The sequence below is a fragment of the Ursus americanus genome, chromosome 19 (assembly GCF_024610735.1).
Source record: "Ursus americanus isolate L20-20 chromosome 19, mUrsAme1.1.p, whole genome shotgun sequence".
Taxonomy (NCBI): Eukaryota; Metazoa; Chordata; class Mammalia; order Carnivora; family Ursidae; genus Ursus; species Ursus americanus.
Genome location: NC_142145.1, coordinates 45,071,924 through 45,085,202, shown reverse-complemented (window position 1 = coordinate 45,085,202; position 13,279 = coordinate 45,071,924). Strand labels below are relative to the sequence as shown.

The 13,279-nt window shown below is 42.1% G+C and overlaps 1 protein-coding gene across 2 annotated transcripts in view; it reads left to right on the top strand.

Annotated features, from left to right (window-relative positions):
• The first annotated feature begins 8,749 nt into the window (after positions 1-8,749).
• IMPACT (impact RWD domain protein) overlaps positions 8,750-13,279 on the top strand; it is a 29,644-nt gene continuing 25,114 nt past the window's right edge. The window contains exons 1-4 of one of the 2 annotated variants that reach the window (XM_045781879.2): positions 8,750-8,905; positions 10,001-10,129; positions 11,105-11,157; positions 12,529-12,591. In XM_045781879.2, the coding sequence (XP_045637835.1) occupies positions 8,870-8,905; positions 10,001-10,129; positions 11,105-11,157; positions 12,529-12,591 (281 nt within the window). In that variant the 5' untranslated portion in view covers positions 8,750-8,869. The remainder of the gene's footprint in view (positions 8,906-10,000; positions 10,130-11,104; positions 11,158-12,528; positions 12,592-13,279) is intronic. The other variant, XM_087869912.1, reaches the window with a different exon arrangement.

The window sequence follows — 13,279 nt, the reverse complement described above, 5'->3', positions numbered from 1 at the left end:
ATTAGGAAATGAATAAATATTTGTTGAATCAATTAAATGCACTGGACTTGAAAGTGTGTCTAAGATGTTTTATGCAAGGTGGGAGGCAGTATAATGACATGGAATATACACAAAATTTAGAATCAGAAAACCAGACTGAATCCCAGCCCTCTGCCACTTAACCAGGTGCTGACCATGAACAGTTCATGTAACTTCTCTGCATAGAGAGCCCACCACATGCCAGGCACTGTACTAGTCGCTGGCAATGCAAGGATAAAGAAAAGCAGGGCCGCTGCCATCAAGAAAGCAAAGTCCAAAACACTGTGTGGTAGGAGGGAGGGGGAAGTAAGAGCATTCCAAGTAGACAGAGTAACAAGTGACAGGGCTGCACGTAAGCAATCCCGTGCCTCACTGTGTGAAGTGAAAGTGGTTCAGTGAAGCTAGGTCTAAGGTGCTGACCATGCAGCTGGAGAGAGTCAGGATGAGGAGATAAGACTGGAGAGACAAATGGAAGCCACATCATGAAGGTCCTTGACATTGTGTCATAGAGTTTGAGATTCATCCTCAAAACCAGGGAGTTACAACGTAAAAGGAGAGTCTCAGTATTAGATGTCTATCACAGACAGAGAGAAGTCTGGTGGTGAGGTGGAGAAAGGGTCGAGAGACAGTGATGTTTGAGGCAAGAATACCAGTTAAGAGGCTGCTGCTGTGGTCCAGTCAAGAGATCATGGTGGCCTGAACTGTGGGAAGAACTTCAAGGATGGAGAAGAGGAGCAGTGAACCGATTGAGGGGAGATTTAGGCTACAGAACGGGAAGAGCAGGGCGACTGACTGCATGGACAGCTGAGGGACAAGGAGAGCGCAGATGGCACGTGTCTGGCACAGGCAGGTGGCATACAGAGGCGCCCTTTCTAGACAGGCAATGCAGAAGATGGAAGGCTCTGGAACACAGGACCGACATGATCCAAGTGAGGCTGTAAGGGCAGAGTTCTGTTGGCAGAAAGGAGGATGGGTGGAGGAAGCATCTGGAGTCAGGAAGACATGTTGAGAAGTTGCTTCCATAGTCTGGGGTGAGATGAGAGGGCCTGCACTAAGGTTAGCAGTGGGGGTAGAAGGGAAGGGGGCGTCACAATAGGCAGGGCTTGGCAGTTACGATGCACACCCCCACATCACCTTACACTGAGCAGAGAAGGGCGTGGAAAGGACTGAGCTCATGAATGGACAGTCCAGAGCAATCGATCTGGGATTTGGAGCCATGGAAAGAACAAAAACAGGTGGGTAGAGTGAAAGAAACTGCATGGGAGGGGGACTGATCTGATGGTCTCTGAAAGCCAAGCAGAAGAACTGAGACTTGATGCAGGAGGAAAAGATAAAAACTTTAAAATATTCCTAAACAAAGTAGCATTTAAGGAATAATAGCAAATCTAGAATGTGGAAAAGTGGAAACAGGACTTGAGTGAGGAAAGAAAGGATGGAAGCCGCAAGGAGACTGCCTTGTGGTGATCATTCCAATAACCCTCTGAGAAAGCAGATATGACTGAGGAAGGATTTAATGTACTTGACTCCTTTACTGTGAGGTGTAAAGGAGAGGAAGCAACTGACTACAGGCACAGAACACATTTTCATTCACTTGTTTACATGTTTACCTCCGTCGGCCTATGGGCTTCTTGAAATCAGAAACCATGTCTTATTTATTTTTCTACCTTTATAGAGCCCAGATTATGGCACAGATCCAGGCTTGCCAAATATTCTGAAATGACCAACTCAATGAATAAATGACGTGGAAGGGTGGGGTGCAGTAGTCCCCACTTATCTGTAGGGGATACGTTCCAAAACCCCCAGTGGATGCCTGAAACCACAGATAGCACCCAACCCTATATATACTATGTTTTTTCCTGTACACGCATACCCACGATAAGTTTAACTTATAAATTCGGCACATGAAGAGATGAATGACAATAACTAATGCTAAGATAGAATAATTATAATATACTTTACTAAAAGTTATGCGCATGTGGCCTCTCTTAAAAGACCTTACTGCATTGTACTCACCTTTCTTCTTGTGATGATGTAACATGATGAAATGTCTATGTGGTGAGGTGAAGTGAGGTGACTGGTGTAGGCACTGTGAGCTAGCATTAGGCTACTGAAGTATTGACCTTCTGAGGATATGTCAGAAGGAGGATCGTCTGCTTCTGCACTTTAGCTGACCGCGGGTAAATGAATTCATGGAAAGCGAAACCACGAATAAGGGGGACTACTGTATACATGAAAACAAGATAGTTTGGGGAAGGTTTTGAACTTGGCTGTGAAATTTCAAGTTTAAGATGACATCTAAAATATTCACTTATACAAGTTATTAACAATATAAGTAAATGTCTTACAGATACATACAGAAAGAGGAAGTGCTCAGAAGCTCAACTGAGAGAAGAACCGTGGAGGGAGGCACATGAGGGAGTCACCAGTGTGCTTCATTCCTCAGCCCCCTCCCACCATCTGGCATCTGAAATAAGGAATACTGAGGATTCAGTGGCTTCAGATTATAGTGCAGTGTGGTCAGGATGGAGTTCTGCTCTGAACTGTCATTCAGAGACCCACGTTTCTTCCATTGTGAACACCACCACTGTCCACGCACGGACTCCAGAGTCACTGTAGCAAAAGACAGAGCATAAGGGATAGTACTGGAGGTTTTATGGGTGGAACTGGAAGTAGTTTATACCACTCTACCCACCTGTTCATGTTCTTTCCTTGGCTCCAAATTCCAGATTGACTGATGTGCTGGACTGTCCATTTGCCCTCTCAATCCAGTCTCTGCCCTTCTCTACTCTGCTCTGTGTACTGGCAGGATGGCAGTAGTGGGAAGGAGAGAGGGAATGGGTATATAAATGAGTACTTAACAGAGAAATTTGCTTGGCATTGTACAAAGATCATGGTTAATAGAGCGGCGGTAAGAATCCCTTTGGACAACAAATGTAGGTCACAGGAGGTGGGAGAGAGGAAAAACTAGTTTACCATATACATTTAGAAAAGGTAGGTAAGGGGTCTAGAGTTTTGCTCCAAACACACATCAGAGTTTTGTTGAGTTTTTAGATGGCAAGAACGGAGTCTTACTAATACTCATATCTCCAGGAACCATAATGAACCTTCCACACATCAAGTGGCAAAAAATACTAAGGTAGAGAATGAAACTTCATACTGTTCTCTGTATGAAACATGGAAGAGATGTTTACAATAAATGTTTATTAATTATACAGCTCTTTAAACTCTATAAGAATATAATAAGATATGAAAGCAACATATTATAATGTAACCTATAATAAAAATAATAGTATTTTTGAATGTTTACTATATGCCAGGCAATATCCTAAACTCTTTACTAGGATTAGATCATTTAATTTTCATAATATTCCTATGAAATAGATACTAGCATCATCATCCCCATTTATGGACAAGGAAACTGAGGCAAAGAGCGGTTAAGTCAATAGCTGTCATTGGCAAAGTGAGTATTTGTACCTAGGCATTCTGGCTCTGGAGCCCTTCCGAAGTACGAGAAGAAAGTATGTACCTGGTCACAGAACACAAATAAATGGCACACAGAGAAGGTACAACCTCAACACTCATTGGCCTGTAGTCCGCCACACTGGCTTTTTCAACAGCTGGGAGCACAGGATAAGCACAGAGAATAAGGGAGAGATTCATTATTACTAATGTGCCAAGATGGTTTGTGTTTTGTTTCTTAAATATTTTAAGAATTTTAAACATTTTCCTAAGAAAAAATGTTCAGAAACAGATATTACTACAGGTCAATATTACATGGGCAGAATTCACCTGTGTTACAGTGTATTCCAAAGCACTTTGTGCTGGTCTGGGTCCTGGTGAGGCAGACCCCAAAATGAGTCTGAGAGCCATAAAACTGATACAAATCTGACCCTAAGTGAATGGGGAAATGGAAGGAAGGACAAAGGAAAGTCGTGTGGCAATAATTCCATGGAAAGTTCAGCAAGGCCTTGGGGCGGTGGGGGGGGGGGGGAATCCCTGGAGCCCAAGTTCCCCATCAGAGGACTCTTATCGCCTAAGAACAGGCCGGTTTGAGTGACTCTGCCTTGTGCTTTGCTGAAAGCAGCCCATGGGAAGCATGGCCTCAGTGCCAATGGTATAGTGGATCTCAGAGCACGGTAGCTAAGGCCTTCAGTCAATTACTCGCCCTGCTCTCCAAGATCTAAGAGGCACTTTCTCATGGTTGCCACATAAGATTCTCAAAATGTAACGTACATACAAATCACCCAGGAATCTTACTAAAATGCATATTCATTCAATAGGTCTGGGTGGGACCTAAGTTTTTGTACTTCTAACAAGTTCTCAGAAAATGTGATGCTGTTGGTCTACAGACCTTGCTTTGAGTGGCAAGGTCCTAGAGAATGTTTGGAAGAGCCCTATACAAACCATGTATGTATGTTTACGGAGAACCCTTCACAGGCTTAATTCCTCGCCCAATGTGGCAGCCATCTGTTGTATATACTTTCAGGTTAGGGTTTGTTTGTTTTTTTTCCATTCACATAATTCATTCTCCTTGCCTCTAGTATCACAGCTGTCAATCTCATCTTGTCACCCTGCTTGCAAAACCTGCTAATGATCATCTCTATATTATCTCTATATCTATATGCATTCATTTCTGGTACCAAGGGAGGGCTTTGACCCTCTGTGACCTCAATAACACCTCTTCTCCCCTCCAATTATTTGATTCAGACAGTTGATGTTTCTTAATCTTTAGCAACAAATTTCAAGCAAATTTCTCCTACAACCCTATTGCACTCTAAAGTCCATCCTACATAGAAGCTCTGGTGCAGCCAGTCATCTCATCTCTTCTATGAGAGTCCTGTGGGATCTGGCCACATGCATCTCCTCTAGGTTACCTGAAGCCTTCTGCGGTTATCACCCTAATACCATGTACCTGTCCACCTATTGCTAAACACATCTGTTCCTTCATTCCAATCGCCGACCTCTTTGTATATCTTAATTCTATACACAGTGTTTATTGTGTAAAATAGCAGTTCTCACATTTTTTTTTTAAGCCATGGAATTCTTTCATCAAAGAAAACTTAAATAAATTAGCTTGGTCTCCCTGGAAAAGTGGAATACAGAGAGGTCACCAGCAACACACCTTGTGTATTAAGGTGCTGAAGCGTTATCATGAAAGCTTTGGGGAGCAAGTGAAGAATTTTGAGGAAGAAAAAGAATGATCAGACTCTAACATTGTGAATGAGTACTCTGGTAGATGTGAGGATAACTTGAAGAGGGTCCAGATGGAATTAGAAAGACAAGGAAGGAGGATATGAAGAACATTAAGGGGTATAGGAATCATGGTCATCAGAATTTGCTGTTTGGCTGTGAAGCAGTGAAAGAGAGAGGGCATGTCTCTCAGATCTCATGCTTGGGCAATTTTTTTTTTAAAGATTTTATTTATTTATTTGACAGAGATAGAGACAGCCAGCGAGAGAGGGAACACAAGCAGGGGGAGTGGGAGAGGAAGAAGCAGGCTCATAGCAGAGGAGCCTGATGTGTGGCTCGATCCCATAACGCTGGGATCACGCCCTGAGCCAAAGGCAGATGCTTAACCGCTGTGCCACCCAGGCGCCCCATGCTTGGGAAATTATTGATGCAGGAGGGCAGGGGTTGCCAATTCCTGAACTGAGGAAGATAAGAGGGGGAAGAGGTTTAGGAAGAAAGATACTGAGTTCAGATTTAAACATACTGAGTTGGAGGGAGACATCCAGTAACCAACAATTTGGGTAAATTGATGTGGAAATCAGAAGAGTCTGGCTTAGAGACCCCTCTAGTATCCAAGTCTGTGTTACTGTTTGCAGACCATTCTCAGCCTCTGCTTAGGCAAATGCTCAAAATTCATATAAAGTAAAATCTTTTCATCTGAATTGTCTATGAAGTTTTCCTTTGTTCCAATGTGTTGTACAAAACGTAGGTTGTCTGCTACACTTGTTACGTCAGTAACTATTCTTTCCTTCTCTTCCAAAGTACTCTTTGCATATCTAAGTCTGGGGTTCTCTGTATTGGACTCATGCTTAAACATTCAGAGCAACAAGGAGGTTTTTGTTCTGTTCCTTTTGGTAGAAAGAATCATTTCTGATCAGAATCTGTGCTCAAAAGAAAAATTAAAGGCTCTAGCTAAGAAGAAATAGGAATTACAGTTGACCCTTGAACATGGGGGTTAGGGACACAGCCCCTGCACCGTCGAAAATCTACATTTAATTTTTGACTCCCCCCAAACTTAACTACTAATAGCCTACTGTTGATTGGAAGCCCTAGTGATAACATAAAGTCAATTAATATATATTTTGTATATGCATTATATACTATATCCTTACAATAAAGTAAGCTAGAGAAAAGAAAACACTAAGAAAATCATGAGAAAAAAACATTTGTGTTACTGTACTGAAACAAAAAAAGCCTGTGCATAAGTGGACCCCTGCAGTTCGAACACGTGCTGTTCAAGGGTCAACTGTTGTAGAAAATCTTGGGTGTAATCTGTAGAAGGTAAAATAAACTGGGTTTCTGTGATATTTGGTGAGAAAAGAGGTACTATGTATAATAAACAGGATATAGCGTGCTTTGTTTAGGTTAAGTTGTGCTATGCATTGTTTTCGGTTATATTTTTGTAGTTTTCAAATTTGGGCTTAAAGTCTTTGAGGGGTCACCGGGAGGGAAGGAGTGTTGCTGGGTAATTGGGACTTCAGGCTCATCACTACTATTTCGGCAACAACGACCTAACTTGTTTTACATAAGCTTTCATTGAAGAAAGGATTCTATGGCCTTTTTTTTTTTTAACTGTGACAACCACTATTTTATGCAATAGAAACTGTAAGAAATATTAAAGTCAATAAAGGAAGAGTTCAGAGCAAAGAAAGAAAGCTGTTTAACAGTAGATGGACCTCTACGGGGTGCCTGGATGGCTCAGTCGGTTAGGCATCTGCCTTCGGCCCGCATGGGGCTCCCTGCTCAGTGGGGAACCTGCTTCTCCCTCTGCCCTCCCCCTGCTTGTGCTCTCTCTGACAAATAAATAAAATCTTAAAAAAACCCGAAAACAGTAGATGGACCTCTAGGTAGTATTAGGATGCTAACTGCAGAGTTTCAGGCAACCTAGAGATGCATGGTGGCCAAACCCCTTAGCACTTCCAGGCAAATTCCTCACCTAGTAGACAAGTATGATAAACCGGCTACACCATGGACTTTGGGGCCCAACTTGGTTGGAAGGAGGGGTTGAAACTGTTTTAGCTCAAGATGAAGAAAAACACACTGTCCAAACCAAATAATTGGAGGAAATGGGATTAATATCACAGAGGGCTAAAGCCCTCCAAGTCCTCTCTTGAAACCAAAATGAATGCCCATGTGCAGATTTCTGGAGACAATCAGAAAGGTGTTACACAAGCCATGTGATAAGAGGAGGTTAACTGCTATGATGTCAGAGGCAATGAACTTCGTGGACTTCCTTAAATGGGCCACAATTTTTCTGCCAATATTTTTCTCACCATCTGGAACAACTACCCTCCCCTTCTTCAATTAGCTAACCTTTACCTGTTCTTTTATAACTCAGTTCAAGCATTCTCTGGAACAAGAAGCCCAGTAAAATTTGGATGGACAGTCTTTCTTTGTGCTAACACAACAGGACACAATTCTAGTTCATTATAATCTTGATCTGTTGTCGCTCCACACCTTAGCTCCTTCAAGGCAATGCATGATGTCTGAAAATGCATCTCCAAAGCTTAGCACAAAAACCTAATTCATGTCTGTTGAATTAATAAATCCACAAGGCTTACTAAGATCCCCTCAAAGTAATTTGGGCAGAATTCTTTACAGGTAAACAGTGCACCTTTAAGTGCACTCTAAGTTTTATAAGGGAATTAAAATATGCCCATGGTTAAGGAAGACAAAAGAAAGATGTAAGCTTTTGAGTTTTTGTTTGCGTGCGTGTGTGTGTGTGTGTGTGTGTGTGTGTGTGTGAAGAAAGTGCGCCACGAGGAGACAAAATGTTGAATAGGAGATTAAGTGGCTTGATTAAGGCATCCATATAATTCACAGTGTATTGGAATATATGTATTAGGGGGTCGGGTGAAGAATAACTGCCGCAAACTGAATCAAATTTTCTGGATAATGAAACAATGACTCTTGTCATTGTTTTGTCTTGTACAAAAGTTGCTTTCAGGCAAAATGTCCAAGAACGCTAAAACAAAACAAACAAACCAAAACAAAACAAAAACCCCTCAAAGCTATCACAATACAACAGCGAGTGGGTAAGTCTTCTCGCACGCTTTCAAAACGCCGCCTGCTCGCTCCTGTCTTGTTTTTGGTAAATCAAATCCATCCTTGCTCAGATGAGACAAAATCCCTTAAAACACGTTTTAAAAAAACCCCAAACCAAAAAAACCCTGCCTTGAAATGCAAAGACGAGTTTGGGCTGTGGACTCCGGCCGAGCTCCTCCCTGGGACGTGGCGGTAAACCCAACTCCGCAACGTGTCCCGGGGTCTTCGGGGGTACCGCCGCCGCAGTGGGCGAGCTGAAGCCCCCAGCCCCGGAGTTTCCAGGACACGGAGCCCAGAAAGCCTCCTGCCGCCTCTCTCGCGGGAAGGCTTACACGGGCGCCGCCAAGGGGCGGACAGAGAGCCGGCTCGAGACCAGGGCGGGGAACCCCGGGTGCCTAGAGCCCCTCTCATCACCTGGTTCGCAACCCGGAAGCAGATGCGGGCTGCGCGGTGCGGCCCGGGTTGCGATTCCGGGTCGCACCGCGCCGCAGCCGGTGCTCTGCTCGCCGCCACAGCGCCCCGCCCCCACGCTCCGGACCTGGGCAGGCGGCGGCCGCTCGGCCGCTCCCGGGGCCACATGGCTGAGGGGGACGCAGGGAGCGACCAGAGGCAGGTGAGGGCCCGGCGGGGGGCGGACCTCCAGGCTGGGCTCGGCCTCGCCTCGCCGCCCCGGGCCTCCTCCGCCGAGGGGCCTTCTGCCCGGGACCACCCCCGTTCCCGCCGGCACCGTCCGGGCAGCCAGGCGCTCCGTTTGCTGCACTGCGTTCCATTTTATCTGCGCTTGTTCGCCGATCGCCCTCCGGCCGGCTTCTCCCGAGCCTTCGGCAAGCTCGGCCTGCCTCGGACGGTGTCATCGTCAACCATCAACCATCAGCACGCGACCGGGCAGCACGGCGCCGGAGACAGAAGTCCGGGTTCTGCTTTCTGCCCGGTCGCCGCTAGGTCACCTTGGACAAGCTACTTATCCCCGGTTTCTGCCTTTGCAAAATGGGCAATAATAACACAGACCCTGGAATTCCTTGAGGGCCCCCTAGATCTTACTCCTCTTGATACTGAGCTTTCCCCAGTGCGTGGCTCACGTGGGTGCTCTTTAAAGCTTTTCTACTGGGCTGTGAGGACAAAATGAGATGATACAAAGTTGCATACTTTGCTTGCCATTTTCACCTTTAGATACTATTATTTTCCTTTTTTAACCCCAAACCAAAAGAATGATTTCTGAAATGTTTTTAGGGTTTGATTGCCAAAAAAAAAAAACCCAACAAAAAACTACCCAGCCCTGGGCCCCAGTCCAAACCAAACAAAGTGAAGGAGGTAAAGAGTGGGAATATAGGGCTAGTATGCAGCAACGCTACTGGGGAGTGGGAGTGAGGATTACCTGCTAGAAAAGGTGAAGCAGAATATGTGTTTATCTTTCCACTTGTAAGTCTTGCTATAGGATATGGGAGTGCATATATATTTGGCTCAGTGGCGGCCAAAAGCACGGTGATGGTGTAGCAAGGCTGGTAACAGTTGTTGCAGTAGTATCTGGCAACCATCCATAGAGTAGAACACCGTGACCCTCTGCTAAAACCGTTTGGCAGTGTTCTTCCAGGGATCCTTCTTCCAGGCTAGTGATGTTAAATGCAAATACTTCATAAAGGAGGGAGGAAAATTCAGGCTTTTAGGGCATGTACCTTCATTGACTTGTCCTCCCATCAACTTCTTTCAGAATGAGGAAATTGAAGCAATGGCAGCTATCTATGGCGAGGAATGGTGTGTCATTGATGACTGTGCCAAAATATTTTGTATTAGAATTAGCGACGATATAGATGACCCCAAGTGGACACTCTGCTTGCAGGTATTTTTTTCCCCTTCTCTATAGCCATTTTCCAGTTACAACATTGACTCCATGTCATTGACTAATACTGTATTCCTCTAAATGACTATTGTGTGATTTCTAAATTGTCTTTTTTATTGTTGGCTTTTGTTAACAGTTGATTGTCTAAACATATGGGTAATTAAATCTCTGATCACTCCAAAGACACGCTCAATCTTTCCTATCCCAGTTATTTTAATCAAGTATTCTTAATTTACCAGTGACAGGCTTGAGTTTCTCTTCCTTTCATTGTCCTGTTCATTTAATAGGAGAAGGTCTAAATCTGGAAAGATGGCTAACATTTAAGAGGAAGAATAGGTTAGGAATTTAAAAGGCTTCATAAAGTAGTTACTTATTTCTTTATTAACGGAGAATCAGTTGTGGTTAAGATAAGTGACAAGAAAAGTGTGACTTTCTGTATTAATGCTTATTCTTTGATGACTGCATATACTTTCAACATAAAAGTTTCTGTCAGTTTTTGTTTTTATCATAATACTGATTTGAGAACAAATGTGTATGGGTCTCTCTATATAATATAAAGTATTAGCTATTTAATGTGTTTAACAGTACTTAATAAGATTTTGGGGAGTATTTCTTCAGAAAAATACTGAGAACATGCTCTAATGCCACTCTGTTCTTTTGGGGGTAGGTATAAATGCCCCGATTTCTGTTTTCCTTTCATCTTTCTCCTCCCCACCCTTATCTCCTAACTTTCATTGCTTGTATGCTTTCTCTGCAAATAATGTGTTCTTTCTTAAAAAATTGGCATCATTAACAACATATTTAATGTGTAGGTATAAATATGAGGAGGGCATTCTCTACTGAGATTGAACAAAACAATGGTTTTGTTTTTTAGTTTGACAAGTAAGAAATTTGTCCAGTGATCATCTTTATAAATATTGTTATTTTTGAGCCATGATGAAATATAAACAGATTTGTTTTTAAACTGCTTTACAGGTGATGCTACCAGATGAATACCCAGGAACAGCTCCACCTATTTATCAACTGAAGTAAGTTATATTTCTACATTTATTTTTTTATAAAAAGATTATAGTTTTTAAAGATTATTTCTTTATTCTGTACATTGTGTTTATATAAAATACCTTTCTTATCAAAATATAGAGAGAAATTAAGAACACCTTCTGGACTTGGTATAGAGCATTTTAAATAAAAAATTTAATTATATAAAAACACATTACAGAATGTACTTAATATCACCGGGTTGAGATAAGAGAGAATCACAGGGCTCACAGGGATAAAATAGCTACTGAATTGTCTTTAGAGATAGGAGAGAAATCTTTAGACAACCTGGTAATCTAGAGTTTCTCCTAATCTGGTTCTGTTGACCTAGCCACGGTTCATGGACATGCCTCTGCCTAAGACCGCTTACTTCCTGGAAATTTCCCATGGTGCTTCTCCCTGCCCCTTGTTGTGGAAGAACCATCTTCTTAGCAGCCCAGGCTTAATCTTAATGGGTCATGATCTGTTGATTGCAAGTAATCTTTGATCCGCTTTGCCCACTTGGCCTATAAAGATGTATAAACTTGTGTGAACAGAATTCCATTAAATCTCAATTGTTGAAATCTTTGCCTACCAGTAGGATAATTTCTTATGTTTTAAAACAGCAATAAAATTTGCTATTAAAAATGATTCTATAATTTTTAATTTTTATTTATTGAAAATGATAAGTATAATTTTAGAATGCTTGTAAACATAAATGCCCTTTTCGGGAAAAGTTAATATATATTTTTACAGTCATGTGGCAACCATTTTATTTGTTAAAGAGACACTATTTTTTAAGATTTTTAAATTAATTATTTGTCAGAATGAGAGAGAGTGGAAAGCACAAGCAGGGGGAGCAGCAAGCACAGGGAGAGCAGACTCCCTGCTGGGCAAGGAGCGCAATGCAGGACTCGATCCCAGGACCCTAGGATCATAACCTGAGCTGAAGGCGTATGGTTAACCGATAGAGCCACCCAGGCGCCCCTTGAGTCACTATTTAGAAAAAATTAGGAACTCCTGCCAGTGTAGCAAATAGTGTGAATCTGGAAATTTGGATTCTGGCACTTGTTCTGCCACTTATGTAAACCTGGACAGGTTTATGATATCCAATGAACTCACCTCTGTTTTTTAAACCATATTTTAATTGAATAATATTGGGGTTGTCTTTATCATGTTTCCTGGAAGGACAAAATGAGTTAATGCTGATGAAAGCATTTTGGAACTGTATAGGTTTGTACAATATAACTAATAATTATCTGTTTTAATGAAAATAGATAATTTTAAAAGTTAAATAATTTGTAATTTAACCAGTAATTTCTGTTTGAGATATAAACACAATCCCTGAATAGTCTTCTTCATTGTGTTTTATTTAATCTTAGTGCTCCTTGGCTTAAAGGGCAAGAACGTGCAGATTTATCGAATAGCCTCGAGGAAATATATATGTAAGTAACAGGTGATTAAAAAAAATTGTATTCGTGATTTTATTGTGGGCTTTTGTTGGAAATGTAGTATGTTAGGGCCTTTTCTAAACTTTTTGTTAAACTGCATTTCCATTAACAAAAAGGATACGTTTGAGAGTCCTTGAAAGTTTGCTTATATAATTTTTTTTTAAAGATTCTTACTTATTTATTTGACAGAGATTGTGAGAGAGGGAACACAAACAGGGTGAGTGGAGAGGGAGAAGCAGGCTTCCTGCTGTGCAGGGAGCCCATTGCGGGGCTCAATCCCAGGACTCTGGGATCGTGACCTGAGCTGAAGAAGATGCTTAACTGAGCCACCCAGGCGCCCCTGTATAATATTATTTTTTGTAGACATTTGATATGACTTCTACTTAAATATAAAAATATGGTAATAATTCAGAACTAATAGCTGTAAAAACACCAGATTGTGAAAGTAAACACAGAGATACTGTTCATGTTTTGATATTTTCACAGGACTGAAACTGGTTATAGCAGAATCTTGTATTAGGTCATAAGAGTGAGAGTGTATTGATACACTGTATTTTTCACTCTTTCATTCAATCAACAAATACTACATGGCAGGTACTGTAGGGGGTCCTGGGTACACATAGTTAGCAAAAACAGAAATGGTCCCTGTTTCATGGCATTTAGAACTTATTGGTGGGAGAGA